This window comes from Gasterosteus aculeatus, chromosome 16, assembly GCF_964276395.1.
Source record: "Gasterosteus aculeatus chromosome 16, fGasAcu3.hap1.1, whole genome shotgun sequence".
NCBI classification, from domain to species: Eukaryota; Metazoa; Chordata; class Actinopteri; order Perciformes; family Gasterosteidae; genus Gasterosteus; species Gasterosteus aculeatus.
In genome coordinates, this window is record NC_135704.1 from 16,001,140 (window position 1) to 16,021,197 (window position 20,058).

Consider the following 20,058-nt stretch of genomic DNA (forward strand, 5'->3'; position numbering starts at 1 on the left):
TTGAATGATGAATGCAATAACGTCAAAAAGAAAGAAGAATTACGAAAGTAGGAAAGTTAACGAAAATAAAGATGACTGGATTCCATTTAGCTGCTTCAGTTTCAAGGTTCCTCAGAAATGATGATGGTTGCATGTAATTGTGCATATATACATTCATGCATGCGCCCAATTAAACGTCCAAATATATCCAAATACGTAAACTTTGTATTTATAGAAAATGTAAATAACCTGGCAAGCTCCTGGAAAGAGAGAACGCTAAAGAAATACTCAATAAATGCTCAATAAATAAATAAATAAATAAAACAAAATAAAATAAAATGTGACTTGTTCAAGCCTCACTTTTTTGCATACTTTGTATAACCTTCACCTGTTGCTTAGAGTATGTTAAAAATGTCAAAACGTAATTGTGAATCTCTCAAACATCTTTGATGAGAGCTTCAGGTGTTGCTTATACTATAGCAAACGTCCATTTTTAAATAAAATGGGCTCTATTATTTAATTATAATGACTAGGTTTCCACGATATAAATACTATCCCTTTAAAGAAGTCCTCTGTCTAAAAAAGGGAACAGTCCATTTCACCTAAAAGGGGTAGTCTCTTTTTGATTCGTGAGATCATAAAATGTTTACCCCCCAAAAAATACACCAGGAAGGGAAATAAACACGTTACTTCGTCATTTCTCTCCAACACGGATATCACATTACACTAAAAAACGATATTTTTTGTTTCGGCCTCTTCCTAAAAAATACTAGCCCCCCCCTCTGGGGCGTTTCTATTTATAGCATCAGCTGTTGCAATACAAAGATTAGCTATTCAACGTATTGTTCCGGCGATGTGGGCAGCGCGCTCCCGGCTGTGGCGAAAGGGCGGCGGCGGCGGTTTGAAGCCGAGCGGCAGCGAGATGAGGAGGAATATGTCGGCGTGAGGACGTGTTTTTTCTTTTCTTTCTTCGTGCTCCACGACAGCCCAAAACAAAAAGGACTCCTATCGGGTGAGTGGCTTTCCCCGCTGACAGGGGGAGGAGGGGAGAGGTCTCCAACGCGGGCGTCCGTGTGCTCGCGGACGGCGGGGGCAGAGCACCTTTTAGCTAACGGCAACCGACCGCTCTCTCCCGGGGGGGCATCGAGGCCCGCGAGCCGATGACAGCCCCGCGAGCCGGAGGTGGGGGGGTAACGTTAGCACGTCAGCACGTCCCGCTGTAATTCACGGTGTCAAACACCGGGTCCGGTTGGTGGAAAAAACGGAGAACGTTTTAACTTCAAGAGGGCGAAGAGGCGACCGCGGTCCGTTATTTTTAAAGGGGCGGCTTCTGTCGGTTTTTCCACACGACCGCTCACGCACGGACACGCGCACAGACGGGCCCTGTGTGTGTGTGTGTGTGTGTGTCAATAATTTTCCCCATGGGGACGACATAAACGAACTGTGCTTTTGCGTTGTTGGTTTTTTAACCAATTTTTGTTCGTAACGTTATGCACCCCGTGTAGTGGAGCACACCGTGGGCCAGATGTGGTGTGCAGATGTAACCGCTGGACGGAGAGAACAGAGAGATTCTTCATGTGTCAAATCATAGGATGAGATCATTCAGAAGCTCCCCAGTCTGCAGAAAGAGACCCTCTCTCTCTCTCTCTCTCTCTCTGGCTCTCTCGTTAATCACTAAGTGAAAATCCCCAGATCATTTGGTTGTCAGGGGACAGACACCCCTTTTATCCTTCCATCACTCAATGGAAATCTCGCAACGATCGCGAGAGGAGTAATGGTAGGCTGACGTTTCCATGCAATTTCATTTAATTGGGACCTTTTGGACCAGGGGAAATCTCCTTGTGTGCGTCTCATTACATTTGCACGGGGCCTGGTAATATCAGGCTGCTCGGTATTAAATATTGATTAATTTGACATTGAAATTCTCACTTTGATGTATAAGACGCCTAACCCAGTGTAGGTGACCCCTCTGATCTGTCAAAGTGAGTCAAACAGCTTGACCTACTATGCAGAAAAGTGGTGTTGTCCATTTTCATGCTCTGGTTAAGTGTCAACCAGAGCATGATCCAGACCTGGATGAATACATGAGAAACCAAACCATAGCTAAAGTATTTTATAATCAAGTTTATAGATGATTTAATATAATGTGGTCTACATTGAGTAGTGTAACGTCCTCGTTGTGTCACTGGTGCCTGGTAGTGGCTGACGCATCCACACATCCTGTGTCCTGGTTGAAGTTGTCAATCCCTTCAACCGCCCCAAGTATTCGCTTTGAATTAATGAATGGAAACGTCAGAGTAGGAAGTTTCCCCCCACAAGTGACATCCACAGACTCTGGCAGGTTAGTCACTGGTGATGACCCACGCTCATGTGAGCAGCTGTCAAGGTAAGTGACGTCAGTGCAAGTCACGTTTGCTTAGTGATTGACTTTGTTCTTGTGGGGAGCAGATGTTCGTCGTCATCCGTCAAGTCCTATTGTTTTGTGAGGAAAACACAAAAATATTTGAGGAACATTTCATGCCATGGTGGCAAGTACGGTGGGATAGTTAAGGGTTGCATGAGTTGGATATTGGGACATCATAGGATTTTATTGAAGAAAAATCTCTCGATCTGATCATTGTGAATTCCCTTTATCGGGATGATCGCAAATATCGTCTGTTGTCTAAAAGCGTCTTCAGAAGGCCGTCTAGCTCACCGTAATGGGAGAGAAGTACGACTAATAGAAACTCGATGACATTACGTCAGAAATGTGACTTATGTGATCTGATTCATAGGGGTCCTTTTTTTTTTTTTTAGAAAAGCAAATCATCACTTTCTCTTTGCTGACACAACCAGCCAGCGAAGCATCAGGGTTTAACAATTTTAATATTCTGGTTAACCTGGTGCAATTTGTGCAACGGGTTTAACACCGTAAGGTAACCTATAATCAAAGTTCTCTCAAACAAAGAGGAATGTGTTTTACTGGCTGGTGGCTAATGTTCTTGAGCCGGCTGAACTTTGCCTGTGTGACGTCCAGACCGGGGTGTGACCTGCTGAGCTCCTCCTTACTCCTGTTCTGGGAGATGTGTTGCTGCTTTGTTCCCATGTGAAGAGGGAGATGCATTTTTTTTCTCTTTTTTCTCTTTAAATCCTTTCCCAAGGAGGCAACAAACCGCTTCTCAAGGGCCCAGAGAGGCTGTATGGAGTCCAGAACGCAGCAGCTGCTTCCGTTGTTTTGCATGTGAAAGCACGCACCTGTGGAGGATTGATATGGTGCAGGACGTTGACTCCAGAGAGTCCTGACATTAGTGTTCCATGTTTCTACAGGACAAACCAAACGGACTCCACCAGGCGCCATTCGTGGTTCTTTTCCCCGTGTAGAGCCTGTGGGAGAAGTTTCAGTTGGCTGCAATCTGCAAGCTGACCGCTAGATGTCTCAAGTGACCCTTGTGTGAGTCATTTCAATTAAGAGTGATATTAATGTCACTGACTACTATTCCATCAAATCACATGACCGGTTATTGACACAATACATTCACATTAACTTCTTATTAATGTTCTAATGTGTAATAATCTTCATAAAGGTACTTGTGCCTCTGACAAGCTCCATCTAGTACACAAGACTGATGTTTTATCTGGGTTTTCTTACAGCTCAGTGGCCTGGGGGGGGACACCAGCTAAGTGTTGCTGAAAGGCCAGATCTGTTGAAAGGATGTGTATTCATTGGCATTTGTGTGAAGTGTTTTGTACGATTGTGCAAGTAAGTCCTCCCGCAACCTTGGTCGGCCTCTCTGAAACACCAGTTTTTGTGAAGCTACATCGAACAGATGACTAACTTTTGTTGGGGACAAATCAAATGAATGAAATGACAGCGGCTCGACCAAATTTCCACCCCACAAAGGAATATGGTTTAAACTGGTGTCTGGGTTATTTTACGCCCGCAGAACAGTGAGTGGCGTTTCAGAGAGCAACTAAATACTGACACTCTATTCAAGGTTGTCACAACTTTTAAGATCAAGAATTCATTTGACCAACCTGGCTGACTGCTGCAGACTGACTGGTTGGCTGGCTGTTTTTTTGTTTTGGAAAGAAAGCAAACATCTTCCTTCCCTCTATTGTGCTGGGCAGGAAAGGATGGACTGCAGCCAGCTGACAGCTGTTTCCTGGTGGATGAAGAAGGAATGGGTGCGTGGGTGGTGTTGTGGTGCTGGTTGTGTGTGAATGTGCTTTCCTCTGACTGCTACAATTTGATAAGGAATCGCTAGCTGAGGGAATCACAGTAAGGTGGAGTCGATTAGTTTGATTTCAATATATTAGTGGACCCCTGTGGAGGGTTTGAATAGTTGTATCAGCATATATAGCGTCTGCTCAACCAAAATTAGAAACTAGCTTGATATGAAATGCAATTATTATGTAGGTCTCTTTTTCTGCATGGCTTTTTAAAGGTACCTTTTTTAGATCTTTTTAGTGTCATACATTTCAATTCGGTGCTTCCTCTCGGCCTTACAAAATTGGTGAATGCATTTCCTTCCTCAAATGTCTTTTCACATATATCGATGTTCTAAATCTAGATTGGTGTACGTTCGCTTGTCCGGTGGAACCGTCCGCAGGAATGTGTTTTGTGTCCGTGGGCCTTCTCGAAGGCGTGCACGAGGGGCGCACGTGCACGAAATGGTGACTCATAAAAACTCAAACGATTGCCCTCAGCACTACTAAGTCTATAAGGGTTCGCCTTATTTAAGTTTGACAATTCAACTTCCAGCTGTATGTAGTCCCGTAGTGGCCACGTCCACACCGAGGTGTGCGTGGTCCATATTCCACCATGTTGTTGTTTTCATCAACCCTGTCCCCGCGTGGCCTCGCTTGCTCTCTGTTTGACTGTTGCTCTCCTCGCATGACTCCATCTCTCTGCAGCCCCCTCTGGGGTGTGAGCTGAATGCAACCGCGGCATAGGAGTGCATTTATGGAAACCAATTAAAGCTCCTTTCATTGGCCATAATTATTTAAACTCTTTTAAAGAGCAGTACAAGCTGTTCTCCCTGAGGTTTAAAAAGATCTTAATCGTATGTGTTTGAAGGGTTACGTGTTTCTGATACTCTATTGTGTTTACGTGGGAAAGAAATACTCTGTTAAACCTCTTGTATTTCAGTAGGATGGAGATTTATTTTAGTGTTCAAAAAGCCATAATTACAAGCTGCAGCTCTCGGGTATGTTGAAGCCATCATATTTCCCTGCTGGTTCTGCGGTTCTACCGGGTTTCTGAGAGTCAACGTCATCAGTCTAGTTCCTGCTGCCGGTGGCATCGGGCGAAACGACACGCGCGAAGAGTACGCGTGGTCTGGTACGATACCTGTCTTATTGCGGTTGCTGCTTTTATTCAATGTTTGTTTTTTTATTTTTTACCAACGGGCAAGCTTTCGAAAATCAAAGACAATAGCTTACTGCTATTGTAGAAACCAATCTTGATCACAAATGCGGCTGTGTTTCATGTAGCTGGTTCACAATAAAAGCCTTTTTATAAAACTCGTATTGGTAATTTAGTCAAAAAGCTACTCGTTTAGGTCTAGTGGGCCTTATGTCGCTTCACGTCACAGAACTCTGCTCTACTTTAATTTCTGCACTGTTATGGCATAAAGACTCGAAGCAATACTGTCGTCCCATAAGATGTAAAACTGACCTTACTAAAGGGCATCATGGATAAAGATCAGCTTCTTTGTAAGTAACTAGTCACACTCTGAGTTTCTGTTCCGCAGCTTTGAAATGGGTTTAGGTAGGCTTAACGGGTGCTGAACCCTCTCTCCAGGCCACTCCTTCTCTCCCCTCCCCTCCTCCTGTTATTGCTTTGATCCAAAACTTCTAGCTGTGGTCTGGTCTCCATGGTGATGGAAAAAGCAGCTGGAACAAAAAAACCCATAACGCCTCCCTCCCTTGTTCTCTCTCTCCTTCTGTTTTTCTTTCCCTATCGCTCTCCTTGTCCTCCATTTCAGCCAGGTGCGTGTCCCCAGCCAGCTACCTAGCTACTATTCACCTTCACCACAGCTGTTGAGGTAGCCATGGCGACCAGCGCCTTGCCAAGTGACAACCTGCCAACGTACAAGCTGGTGGTGGTGGGGGATGGTGGTGTCGGGAAGAGTGCCCTCACCATCCAATTCTTCCAGAAGATCTTTGTGCCGGACTACGATCCCACGATAGAGGACTCGTATCTCAAACACACAGAGATCGACGGACAGTGGGCCATACTGGATGGTGAGTGGGGACTTTATCTTTTTCTTTTGGTTTCAATTAAACATTGAACACTCAGAGTTTGTGTGTTGAATCTCATTGTTCAATGCTTTTGGTTAAGAGTTCAACAAATATTGACTTAAATCCCTCTCCATTGTAGCTTTGAGAAGTCTTGAATAAGTCGTGTGGCGGTGCGATACAAATTAAAAATGAAATGCCTATTTACCAACTTATGACCGAACAACTGAAAAGGACATGAATCATTTCCATAGATTTGATAGTATTTAAATTGTATGCTTACTACTCGGAGATACAACGCACTAAATGCTTAAGGTCCATCTCAAAACGCTGCGTCACCGTGTTTTTGTTTTTCAATGAACGAGTCAGAATAAGGGAGAACCCTCCATAGAGTAACACCTTTGTGTCCCTCGTCTTGGCAGTGCTGGACACAGCCGGTCAGGAGGAGTTCAGCGCGATGAGGGAGCAGTACATGAGGACAGGGGACGGCTTCCTCATCGTCTTTTCCGTGACAGACAAGGCCAGCTTTGAACATGTGGACCGATTCCACCAACTCATACTACGGGTCAAAGACCGGTAGGTGACAATAACAAGGGCATTGCTACAGTTATAGATGAATATTCATCACGCAAGGCTAAACCTCCATTTGACTCGTCAGATCGTGGTTTGACAGGCAGCAGTGTCTTGGTTCAGCATCAGAATGGCGTCCACTTTCCTCAAGCTGCAGACCAATTTGGCCGACTGTCAAGATTTGTGTCTAAAGCGTCTAATCGGTAGTGTTGTGAAATGTCAGCTGTAAGAGAAGAGATTCATCTGTTCTCCGACAGTAGCCAATGAAACTGAGGTTGCGATGCTACAGAAATAGAAACTGGAATATGAGCATGAGCCGTATATATCCATATTTCGTGGCGTTGTGCTCCAGCTCGTTTTTCTACAAGAGAGTCGAGTGTTTCAGAAATATGACACGTCAGACAGTTTGACGCTGGTGATCAGGTCTTTGAAATCGTCCTCAGAGCCCGAGAGGATTTCGGAAATACTCTTTGAAACTACTGCAGGTGGTTTGGAAATGCAATGTCGGAGTTCCCTAGCATTGTGCGTTTGTCCTTTTCTTTGCAGGGAGGCCTTCCCCATGGTGTTGGTCGCCAACAAAGTGGACCTGGTCCATCTGAGAAAAGTCACCGGTGACCAGGGCCAAGAGATGGCGGCTAAACACAACGTGAGTAGTGTTTGTTCATTTAAACTTAATTTATATATATCACGCCATTTAGAAATGTAGCTCTCCAACATGAAGACGGCTCTTCCTTCACCGTCTGAAACTGGCTCCACAGCTGGCACCTGGGAAGTGGATCTGGGCAGACGGATGAGCTGACAAATCTTCATGTGACAAGATGCTCTGTGATGGCTTCTGTCTTCATTTTCATAATGCATAATGGTAACGGCTTGGCTGCGTATGCAGTTATGTTGGCATTTAAAATGAAGAAACTCTGGGGAAGTGTTAAAGTCTCTTTGCTGCCACGCAGCCCCCGACCCTTGAGCTTTGTTTTAAGCTCATGCGTGGCACCGTGGAGCGAAACTATGGTCCAAAGTGCTGTGGGCTAGATAATTCTCCCAACCAGAAGTCCCTGAAGAAACAAGAAGACAAAGTGTGTTGCCAGCAAAAGGCCATTGAACCCACTTCCACGATGTCAAGGGGAACTGTAAACTCAGATCTCATCTTCACGGACCCGTTGAATTACCTTTCTACAAGCCCTGTCCAGAATTAAGTGCATTGTATCTCCTGTTTATTAAGCAAACTAAGTCTGTAAATCGTCAGCCGTCACAGGATCTCCGCTGCTTGAGAAGCACAAGCTGTGATGACGTGATCTCTGAGTTCATGCCCGGGTTCTGCAGAAGCTCCACATACTCTGCTGCCAGTTAAAGATATCGCTCTCTGGAGGCTAAAATGGAGCTAAAAATCACAAAGTTCACAGAGCAAACTGTCTCTTGGTTAACGAGGGGGGGGGGGGGGGGGGGGGTCATGCAGTCAAGCTAAACGAGAGTGCTTACCTGCAGAGAGGATCCCGTCCACACAGACGGAAGGAAACTGTCTCCGTCACGAACATATGGCCTCCTTTTCATTCCACGGATATGACATCTTGGGACTTTTTACGTGCCTGCGCCCCCCGCCACCCCCTCTGTTATCAAACTCTGTTGATTCATCGTTCATTTCCGTGGCTGCTGGGCTCCACTCAGGGAACATCTGTCTCAGCCTTTGTTCGGAGCTGTTGATTTAATGATAGTGGGTAAATTCAGTTCTTAATTGGTGCTGCCATGGAAACCGGTTCCGTGTTCATAGGTTTTTCTTCTAGTTTCCTCTCATCAGGCAACCTTTCGCATGTTGCTGGTAATTAATACCATGTATCCCTATTCTGTATTTTTATACTCTTATAGATTCAACCAAATGTCTGTTTCCTCAGATAACCTATATTGAAACCAGTGCCAAGGATCCTCCAATGAATGTGGACAAAGCCTTTCACGAGCTCGTCCGTGTTATAAGGTAACTCCAAGTTGACTTTTTTTGTTTGGTCTTGTATTTTTTTTTTTTTTTTCTTTAAATGAAAAACATATTTGCATGTAAATAATGTGACACTGCTGTACTTCCAGTAGCAGCTGTCGAAGCCATTTTACAACGAAATACGTAAATCCTAACATCTAATATACTCAACTCGGTGTGTCGGCATCCCCCCGTGTGTGTTTCAGTCCTTTAAGGGGTTGGTGGCACAGGGAGAGGATTGCTGCATGCAGTGTTTTTAGGAAGAGGAGTTTCCAGTCTTTGGACGTGTAATCCCAGAAGAATTTGATTTGTGTCCATGTTTTGGATGTTGTCATATCTTGTATTAATCCACATTATGAAGCGTTCTTTGCTTTTGTGGTAGTTGTAGAAGTCGGAGTCTGTTGATGAACGTCGCCCTCTTGTGGTCAAACTGTAGTCAGTCATTCAGGAGGCGGATCGAGACATAATGGTTGTCCTTTTTCTGACTGCAGTCTTCTTGTCTCACTCACAAGAAAAAAAACTAGCATGTATTAGGTTTAAATATTCCTTTAATAACGGCATCCACTTTGAAAATATCTCCCAAGGTTATTGCATATAGTAGACAAACAATTCTAAGCCAAACATGTAACTACTCTAGAGTCTTAAAAGGAATGTGATATTTCCTTTTCTTTTATGTATATTATATGATTAAGTTGGATGAGGCCGGTCGGGTTATGCTGCATGTGTATTTGATTTTAAATCTTTGCAGCGCAAGTGAAGAATCTCCGAAAGCAACATTACCTTCATAATTTTCTTTCCATGTGGTCTTAAAGTCTCACATCTAACCTGCAGCATAAGATTACTCCGTAAATGCGTTTCTTCCATCTCCACAGACAACAGGTGCCAGAGCGGCACCTGAAGAAGAAGAAGAAGATGAAGTGGAGGGCCGAGCGCTCGGCGGGTTCCCACAGGTTCCACTGCGCCATATTGTGACCTCCCTCTTCTTAACGCACACCCGCACTCCTTTTTTGGGTGTCAGGGAACTCCCCAGCACGTCCTGGAGCACGGAAGGGTCGTCGAACGGCGGAAACGAGTGAATCGGAAGTGACTGCTTGGAGTGAAAGCTGAGCCCTCTCTCCTCGATTTATGCTCCCCTTTTGCAAACATCCCTCCCATCTCCGTTCAACAGAACTCCCGTGTCGCCGGACGCTTTCTCACCCCATCAATCTCATTTCAAATGTGGCAGTGGACCACCGGGGGGGAAGAGACCGGCTTCGCTTTGGCGTGGGCACTTCGGTGTTCTTGAGAGGGGGAGAGTTGCAGAGGTGATTTTTGGTGGGGAAAGTAGAAGCTGCGTGGCTGACGGACTTCTTGGTCATGTGACGCTCTGGTTTTGAAATGTCGGTTGAGAGGAGAGAGAAGGACGTGATGTGGAGAACTTGTGTCGTAGCGGTTTGCAGGTGAGCGCTGTGGTCCGGTTGAATAAGTGTTTTACACGTGGGAATCGTAAAGGAGAGATTGGTTGGCGTGTGTTGCGTAACAGCAGACGCTCATGTGTCAGCGGCCATGTTTACAGATGTTTATTTTCTCATAGCGACACCGAGCAAGTGATTTGAAATGAGGACGGTTTATTCATGGTGCCTCCTCAGTCATTGTCAATGGCGCAATGAGAGCAGACTTCACCGTATATATGGACAATAGCCCTGATATATTTTGGGTTTCTGTTGTCTTAACAGAATTCTGTCTTTATAACTAATTTAATTTTCTTTTTCTTTTTTTTTTCAATCTGTAAAGAAATCAAAACAATTATATTTGTGATATTAAAAAGTTTAATTATAGGTGGCGATGTAAACAAATTCAATGCTGTTTTACAAAAGCTCTGCAGGATGAAATCCAATAGATGAGGGACAACGAGCGCTTCGTGTTTCAGATTGGAAGCCGGCTGGAGAAGCTGATTTGCACTGGCCACTAACCAAAATAATGTGATGTCACTTTATTGAAATCAAGGGGCTATTTAAGACCGCAGCGCTGAATTCAGGACAAGAGATGTGCTCGGTAAAGGAGAACAGACATTCTGTGGCCCCTGGAATCCCCCCCCCTTCCCCCCTCACCCCGGGGGTTAAAGCCTTGCTTACCTGGCTGGTTTATGGAAACGCTCAAAGCAACAAGACATTCGGTATGTTGCAGTCTGCAGCCGGGAATGTACCATTTAATAACCTATGAAATGGCTTGTACTGTTAACGCACTAAAGTTTCGGTGGACAACTTTTTTTTTTTTTTATTTGTCTGGAAGAATACGGTCTCTTGAAGGAAAACGTTTTTGCACTTTTAATACGATTTCTGACTTTCCTATTGGCAGTGTTTGTTTTCTGTTCATAGCTGGCACGGTCAAAATAATTTGAATGTAAACTCGAATCACAAAACAAGCAGCGAGGCCGTTAGCGTTGTAGCCCTGTGTGCCTGTGTATGCCTGTGGCCTCGGCGACCGCTGTGACCGATTTTAAATAGATTTGAATTTAATAGTTTGAAAGTTCCATGTTTCTCCGTTATTGAATGGCGTACAAATTCACCGCATGAAAGTGGGGAAAATAAATGAACCTCAATGAGAGAGCATCGGTTTTGATCTCCATCTTCCGTTTAAAGGAACTTTCAATGAGTCTCCAGAGAAGGACTGATCGCTGAGCAGCACACTGGGGGGAACAAAAAAAAAACAGAATGCGTTGGAAAATGTTGCATCGTGTATGTTTGATACCATTTTGTATTATTGATATAATTCTTGCAAACTGTTTTTTTTTTAAACAACTGAATAATTTATTACTGTCTGTTACCTCAGCGTGTCCCGGACCTGGACAAAAAGCTAAGCCCCCCCCCCCCCCCTCCTCCACACACACACACACACCGTGTTTCTTTTTTCATCCTCAGTTCTTTGCGACTCGGAGTCCCGGTATGAAGCGTTTGGTCCTGAGCTGTAAAAGCAGCAGGACCTCAACAAAGTCACACAAGGGTCCAAACAGGAACGGTCGTAACTTTTTAAATGTTTCTTTGTTCGATGTGTAATTTTTGGAAAATGTGCTTCTTCACTTTGTTGCTGAGCGTTTTGTTGGCGTATTTAAATACTAATATGTAACCGGCAGTGGTTCTTATACCGTTACTGTAAAGGTGGGAACCGGCTGGATTGTCCGTGTCACGATATCTGCCAACCAGCAGCTCCACAGCTCACTGAGCAGGTTTCGTTTAGTCCGTTTAATCAATGCAAATTGTGTGTTTGTGCGCTAGATTGTTTCCTACCTTTTTTGGACAAAGCCAAGCCAGATGTTCCCAGACTGTCCTGCATCCCATCTCAACTCACAGGCCAGCTTCATGTTTAGAGACGACTGCGGCGTCAATCCTCTCATTTAACTAGTAAGAAAGTGAAGAAGGAAATTTAAAAGAAATGTCACAATACAATTTCTTAAAGCGGACTGTGTTTACGTTCCAGGCAGGTGTCCTCTAGTGGACTTTAACTCTTTGGTTTTGAGGTCCAAAACACTCTTTGAAATGAAATGGTTCCCTTTTCTGACTGAACCACCGTGGCTGGTACAAAGGAACCTGCTGATTTATTGTCTTCACATTTCCGGCAGACCAAATACAAATGCCAAAAGTGAAAATAATGCATCACCCTGGATTATATGTGAGCTAAATTGAGCACTTTTGTTTCATGTATTGGAGAATTATTATTTTTTGGGATAGATAAACACCAAGTATTGTTGACGTTATGCAATCGATTTGAGTCTTGTACGTCCTGAAACGTTGTCCGTATGTGAGGGTGAACTTTGGGTTTGGATTACAAAAGCCCCATTTTGACTTGTCACACCAGTTGTTGTGTAACGTGTGTTTTCGACAGGTCCGTTGTGTCTTTTTGGACAAGTCTGTTGTGTCTAACTGGCTGTGTGAGACTGAGCGAGACGGGGCACAAACAAACTGTGGCCTTTTTTAATCCAGCCTCAGGGGTCCACTATATTTCAATAAAGAGATACAAGTATTGGGACTTCCCGTGTGTTTGAGTTTGTTTTTGATGGCTGCTCTCCGTGACGGTTAAGCGGCGAGCGCTGCAGGCCGGTGATTGGAGGCGAGCGGGACGACGCGCGGCACCACAGTCGTCTTGCTTGTTCAGCAGAAGCGCCACTCGTTAATCATCAGTGACGTCGAGGTCCATCGATTTCAACACCGAAAATTGCTGAAACCTGCATTTTTGCCTCATTGGTTTCATTCCCCTGGGGGGTCGATTGGGTACCACGTCTCTGCAATCCGTTTCCCATCCATGTTCCTTTCAGAGGAGATGATGAGGGGAGATTTTTGACCAGAGGCCTTTTTAAAGTGGCCGGTGCAACATCGACCCTCCAGCGACGAATCACCGTCCGACCGTCTGCAGAGCTTCACATCTTCACCTCAACCTTCACTTCATCAGGGGCCACAATAATGTGTAGCAGCTGAGGGCCAGCGGTCCCTTTTAAAAGACTTGGTTCTTCGCAAAAGAAGTAGCACGACGTAGGCAGAGATCTAACGAGTGGTCTTTGTGCCATTCGGGGGTCTTACCACTGGGGGTCAGCACTTCACTGATTACTTTAACCCCCCCCCTCTCTCATACACAAATGTTTGCACGTCTCACCGAACCGACAGAGAGGATACACGCTCACTGGAGATTATTATTGGTAAAGAAAAAATGTTAATCTAAACATAAGGATTGTTTCTGTAATACACAAAGCTCATTTTAATGGAAATAATCAGCAGAGAGGAGAGGACTCTGAGCAAATGAATGGTGACCCCCCCCCCCGCCCCACCCGGTCAGGATGTCATGTGACGTTGACGGCCATGACGTGACCGTCGCGACCTCCTGCGGCGCTTTGAAGGACATTGTCCTCACGAGTGTGAACGTATGAGACCCACTGGAATCCCCTTACGCGTGTGCTGCTCTCCTCCACAATGCGAACATTATCTTGTTTCAGACCTCGTGCTGAAAGTGCTTTTCAAGCTTTTCAGGAGCAGAACCTCGCCAGTTAAGTGCAGCTGTGTGTTATTGGTCTGTCTTTTTCTTATTATTTCCAAGGGAGCTTTGTTTCACCAACGTTCACGCAGCCCAACAGTGGACCCATTAGCCCATTAGTTAGACACAGTAAATTGAGGCAAAATATACCGACGTGGTGGAAGATGACCTCACATTTTGAAAAGAAAAGCAAGTTCTGACCTCCTACTTGAGATGATGATGCCTGATTCAAAAAGCATTTATGTGACTCTACAAATGTGAAACGGTTTAAATGATTATCTGCGAAAACCGTTTTTTTCTCAGACATTCTATTGCAGAGCGGATAGAATGAGCTGCTGGTGACATAGAAAAAGCAGACATATGTCAAACACTTGTTCTTCTTACAATATTAAAGACAGCCCACCTAGTGAAATGACAAGTCTGTTTCCAGTAAATGCCACCACCTTGAATAGATAAAACTATTTTTAATCAACATGCCTGTCAAGTGAAGTATCTCATTACCTCCCAAATCACAATCACTACTTTTGGAGGGTCATGAAAAATGAATTGTCCATTATTGGACTTAATTACTTTCGTTATGAAAAGATTAGAGTTTTCTTTGAAGACCCATGATGGCAAGACCGTTAATTGTCAAACGACTTTCTTCAAACCCAATCTGTTTCAACGTTGGAGCAGGTCCTCCTGCAGCCAACCTTCTTCGCCCTGGGTAGTCGACATGAATGCTGTTTAATACGTTGAGGAGCCCGTCTGGAATGTTGGAGTTCTGGGTTCAAAAGCTAATGGAACTTGCAAGAACGCCGTAATGAGATCGAGAGGAGCAGCACGTTGGTGTTGGAAGCAAAGGAAGCGCACGAGGGAAGATGGTCACACAATCATGGCCAAAAGGCAAAAGAATGTAATAACGACCCTATAATCTAACACTGGGAGAAACTCCCAACCAGTCATCCCATTAAAAACTAACGCAACAACTTTCTTCCCGCGCTGCAGCGTTCTGACTCCCACTCTGTAAAACCTGTTTCATTACGGTTGTGTCGTTGGTTTATCGGAATGTCTTCTGGCATTACCGAGATGGGATGATTATTATCTGTGCAAAGTGACATGATGTCGTGTGTGTGTGAACGCTGATCTATAATCACTGTGTACACTTTCATGATAACATATTAATGACATCAATAACAAGCGGATACATTCTCCTTTAGCTGCCACAAAGGTGTTTTCAGAGAAAATGACCCGCTGTCCCCCACTGACCCCCAGCCGCCACGGCTCCTGGGCTTCCTGTCGCCTCCGTGCACCCATCAAATCCAGTGTGCACAGCAGGCACCTGAGGTTGACACAGGACACACACACCCACGTTACATGATGGTAACACAAGGGGAATATGAGAAGAGAGGCATACATAAGAATATCAACACGTATATTCTCCCTCCCTCCCCTTCTCCTTAGTTCTGTGCTGGTTAAATATACAGATGTGTAGAACACGCACAACTGATGCACAACCGATGCACAGTCTTGATCATCGCGAAAAGGCAGCAAGCCGACTTATAATAAGGCAGAAGCAGCTTTGTCAGCATTGTTAAAAGAGTGTCTTTATAGCTGCAAAGCACCTTGATGTTGAGCGATGGGAGGTAAAATAAACACAGGATCTGAATCCTGGCCAACGCACATCCTACTGGACGCTTTTTGTAGTCATGGAAACAGTGCGGTGCTTTGGCCCGCGTTCATTTCCATAATTTTCAACCGCATCACTGTATTTAGTTTAATGTTAAGGGGGCCGGACTTTTTCAAAATTGACTCCATTCAGGTCTTTTTAAATCCCACAGCGGACGGGTGAAGTGTTTTTCCCGTTAAGAGAGAGAGAGATAGTCGAGTGGATCTTTATGTGCTGTTAATGCTTTAGTGTAATCCATCAGTTTGCCTTCTGTAAGGCAATCAAATATCGGGAATGTAAACTGAATCCACACATTAGTTATAGAGGATATGAATGTTTTTTTTCCTCAATGAATTAGAAGCCTTAAGTAGCATAAGATTTTAAAGTCCCCCTCATATTCTGTTTGAGATCAGAATAAAATAACTAACAATTGTAACAAAAGAAAAGAAAACCTTTTGACTATATTGACTGTAAAGCATAAATCTTCCAACAAGGCTGGCAAATTGGTTGGATAAATACCCGTTGAAGATTGAGTCAAACAAATGTAACTGCGGCTGTAGACTTTCAGTCGTATTTGTCTTTTTATTATATCGGGATAAGTCCACAGTCACGTTGACACGGTCACGTCATGTCTGCATCATGTCTCGCAGTGTCCCTTATTGAAAAGAAAATAGCAAGAAGCTCTTGTTCCATCCTGGGTTCTCCTGGAGGAACATCCATCCCCTTCAATAAGCCAATAGCAAAACTATTTATATTTAAATAAGTTTCTTTGCAACTTTGATTCATATGGTTTGATTTGTTATGTTCCTATCGAGTTTAAAGTACAAGCCCCAATGATTTATTTATGCTTCCAGACATAGAATTATGTGATGGGTGCAGCATGTGGTCTTTCCCCAGAGCAGCACAGAGCATAAACATGCTCATTCAGACAGGAGAATTCAGATATTTTTCCTTTTGCAACTCATGAATAATTGGTTGAGATTTAAGTGATATATATATATATATATATATATATATATATATATATATAATATATATATATAATATATATATATATACAGACAGCATCAGAAAATAATTTCCCCAAACCGTTATGACACAATTTTCCAGCATCGCTGTGGGTTAAACAATCCGTTAACGCTAAGATTTCACTTTTTCAACCTTTTGGAGTGATACTCTTATGAGGAGGGCTGCAGGTATTTGCTCATTTCTAAACACAAACAGCAGAGAGAGATGTTGTGATATCTGTACCAGTGTCCAGCAGGGTTCATTAGCTCCAATTGCATGTCTGTGTGTCTGGGAGTTTGAAACGTGTGTCTTCATTTCTATCTACAATCGCATGTAGAGTAGAAATGCAAATCTGTCTTTTTTAAATATGATATATTACTATTGCGTTGCTGTTGCCACAAAACACAGCATCTATATCGTACACGGAAGCATCCACACTGGACGTGTGCTAACGTGACACTTCGGGTTTTGGCAAATGCATGTTGTGTTGCAGAGGAGTTCTCACCAGCCCCATCGGGACCCGTGAGTCATGCGGAGAAGGCACCAGTCCCTCTGCCCCCCGCCCCCCCCCCCCCCCCCCATACCACCTCCCACCCCTTCACTCATGAGTGAAGCAGCAGAGCAACCACTCTCTCTGGATCTCTATTGAGTGTCAATTTATTAAAAGGCAAATCACCAATTTGCTAAAGAGCTGTTTTTTATTTTTTGCGATAGCTACACCGTCCTGGGTTTTCTACAGGGTTTACGGGCTTTAAAGGCCAATGGGTTAAAAGCGTGACCTCCGTCAGCAACGCTGTGCCTCGTTAGCACCGTTAGCCGGGCTTAGCTGTCGCCATGTTGAGAGACGAGTGGATACGATAAATAATCCCTAAATTTAAAAATTTGTTATTTTAGATACAAAAACTGTATTCTAATTTTCAGAGACGATTTGTCACCACAGGAGATTGATTGCTTTAATTCTTCATTTTATGGGTGTTGATTAGTTGTGTCTTAATCATCTAGAGAGGCGATTCCCAAAGTGTGGTACTGCAGGTGGGCCGCGAGAGGTCATTTACAATAAATAAATAAAATGTTTTAAATTTTCAATTTTGAAGAGTTTGAAATTAATTTAAAAATATGTCAAACGGGCGCCCTCTTGTAGTATTAAAGTAAATATATATATATAAATATATTTGTATATAATGTCCCTGAGCAAGACACCTGACCCCTTACCGCTCCCCGGGCGCCTTTACGGCAGCACACTGTGTGCAATGGGTTAAATGCAAAGAACCGATTCCCGTATGTGCAACATAATGCTTAGGCAATACAAATGGCTTCTTCTTCTGATGCAAAATGAAACTTCAAATGAACGGGTTCAAATAAAACTGATTTTAAATGGACTGTGGTCACATTATAGCTACATGTACAAGTCACTACACAACCTCTGCACCTCCACACTCTACTTGAAGCACTGAGGTGGTTGCAATTGTTTTTGACTTTTATAGGCACATTATTTTTGATCGTTTTGTTTTCATTGTTTTAAAAGTTGTTTTTTCATATCAATCTGTATCTTATTCCTGTTTATTACTTACTGTTGCTACGTTCACATGTGCTATACAAAGAAAGGCTTGTTGGCTTCATTTGATGCTAATCAGCTTTCAAATTGAGCTTTCTCAAAAAGGATGAAACACATTTTTTGTGATTTATTTGTGAAGAACATCCCGACCATTGAGTCTTTAATAAAAACTATTATTCAGTTCGACAGCAAAACGACGTGTTGTTGAAAAGTCAACAAAGGCTACTTAAAAAACAACAACCGCAGCAGCAGGTTTTAGTCGCTGGTCTTCATAAGCGTGTGAGCCTCCTACACATGCAACGCCGCCACCGAGGCAGCTTCCAAACTCCCATTTGAAACATGTTTCTCTGTTAATAACTGACTCACAATGAGTCATGTGTCTTTTTCATTTTAAACATGGAGATTTGAAGCATCAATGTTGAACCCAGGGTGCAAAATGTGCATTAGTAAAGCAGCGCCCTCCGAGGCTTTTGAGAGGAAACCTGACGACAAAACTCTCCACTGAAGCTTCTGATGGCGATGGAGATAATGAACAGCGAGGAGACATCAAATACATATGAAGTCACGGATTAAATAAAACGTCTCATTCATATTCAAGGAACGCCTACAGGAAAGCGGGGGAAAGAATTCATTGTGTTTAAAAGCTTTCCTTTACTGGCAGCTAGTTTTGACTGAGGCTCATTAGGAATGACAGCGAGCTGTGTAAACATATTGGGCACTATTCATACCAATACAAGTAAAATGTAAAAACTGGGTGGAGTGTCACAACATTTAATTGCTTGGGTTGTTAGTCTTTGCAGCGTCGTGGCGTGTTGGGCAGGGGTATTTTCTTTCTTGTTTAAGGGGAGATTAAGTATTGAAAATAAGATGAAATAATGAATGCAACTTCCATTCCTCTTTAAATAGTAACAGACCGTCTCTTTCCTTTGCAACCTCAGCTCATGGAGGGAATTCTTGGGTGTCTGTAAAAAAATACTATCACACGTCTTTGTCTGCTCCGTGCGACAAAGTGCACCGCGACGACTGCTGTTATCATTTTTGCAATATGTAAAATGAATTGAATTACCCTTTTTCATGCTGAGCAAATTCCAAAGCCATCTTTGTTTGCTCTCATGTGGATCTCAAGGAAACCACCCAACACACATGAAGGATTAGACACGGGCAGTGCAGAGAGGGGCTCGGGGAAGGTGAGAGAAAAGCCGGTATTGGGTTCAGTTTGAGTCGTGCTGACAAAATGAGCTTCAGCAGCCGGTTCCATGTGAGGATAGTTTCACTTCAGGCGTCATGAGGGGGCAGCGATGGAACATATCAGGCCTTTGGTTGAGCACAGACAGGAGCCCTTCTTATAAAATTCTGATAAAAACCTGTGAAGGCATAAGTGGATGCCCTTTTTCCCTCTAATTGGGCAGAGAGAGAAAACAGTGCTTGGATGTGAAATCATACAATACTAACAGCCTATTCAAACGGGTTCTGATGAGAGGGTGCATGCTCCAGGATCTCTTTCTATTTCTGCATGAAATGCCTTCTGAAAGTTTTTTTGACTGCAAATAGATTATTTCCCTCTCGCCTCTGTCCCTCCTCTATTGTTACCCTGCCACTAGGAGGTTGTAAAGTGGTTTATTTTACACCCATTACACGCTGGGTAAATTATAGCCCACAAATGTCAATTTGACAGCTGCGTGCCTTCAACAGATTCCATTTAAGCAGCATGCTGCACAGCGTGCGTCCCTCGTGCGCCCGCTTGGATGCATCAGCTCCCAGCAGACGTTCCACAAGCTCCTCCCACGTCCAAAAAAACACAATAATTTGTGTGAAATCCTCCCTCACGCCTTCTTCCATCGCGCGTTCACAGGATCACACGTTTGTGATCCGTGAGTAGAGAAGTGACGGGCTTTTGGACGCAGCTCCTTTAGCACCAACACTCCAACTGGAAAACAAGTTGGATGGAATGCTATGAATGTTTGGGTCATTTTAAATGTTTTAACAGTGTCTGTCTTCAAACCCCGCTCACACTCAGTGTAATAGGCGACCTGTCTATAAAGGTTATTGTTCCTTCTAGCTTTCAACATACAGCATTTTAAACATGGGAAATAGTCACAGACTAGTGTGCTCAGG

General features: G+C 43.7%; 1 protein-coding gene across 3 annotated transcripts; it reads left to right on the forward strand.

The window, feature by feature from the left end:
- The first annotated feature begins 790 nt into the window (after positions 1-790).
- mrasa (muscle RAS oncogene homolog a) lies at positions 791-12,736 on the forward strand. 3 transcript variants are annotated; one of them, XM_040201658.2, is made up of 7 exons: positions 791-991; positions 3,286-3,409; positions 5,946-6,204; positions 6,621-6,774; positions 7,315-7,414; positions 8,655-8,734; positions 9,604-12,736. In XM_040201658.2, exons 3-7 carry the CDS (start codon positions 6,012-6,014, stop codon positions 9,701-9,703), a joined length of 627 nt encoding a protein of 208 aa, XP_040057592.1. In that variant the 5' UTR covers positions 791-991; positions 3,286-3,409; positions 5,946-6,011; the 3' UTR covers positions 9,704-12,736. The 3 variants fall into 3 exon arrangements, with proteins under 3 accessions (XP_040057592.1, XP_040057593.1, XP_040057594.1); XM_040201659.2 differs by lacking the exon at positions 3,286-3,409 and having other exon boundaries at positions 797-991; XM_040201660.2 differs by lacking the exons at positions 791-991; positions 3,286-3,409 and adding an exon at positions 5,165-5,299.
- The last annotated feature ends 7,322 nt before the right edge of the window (positions 12,737-20,058 follow it).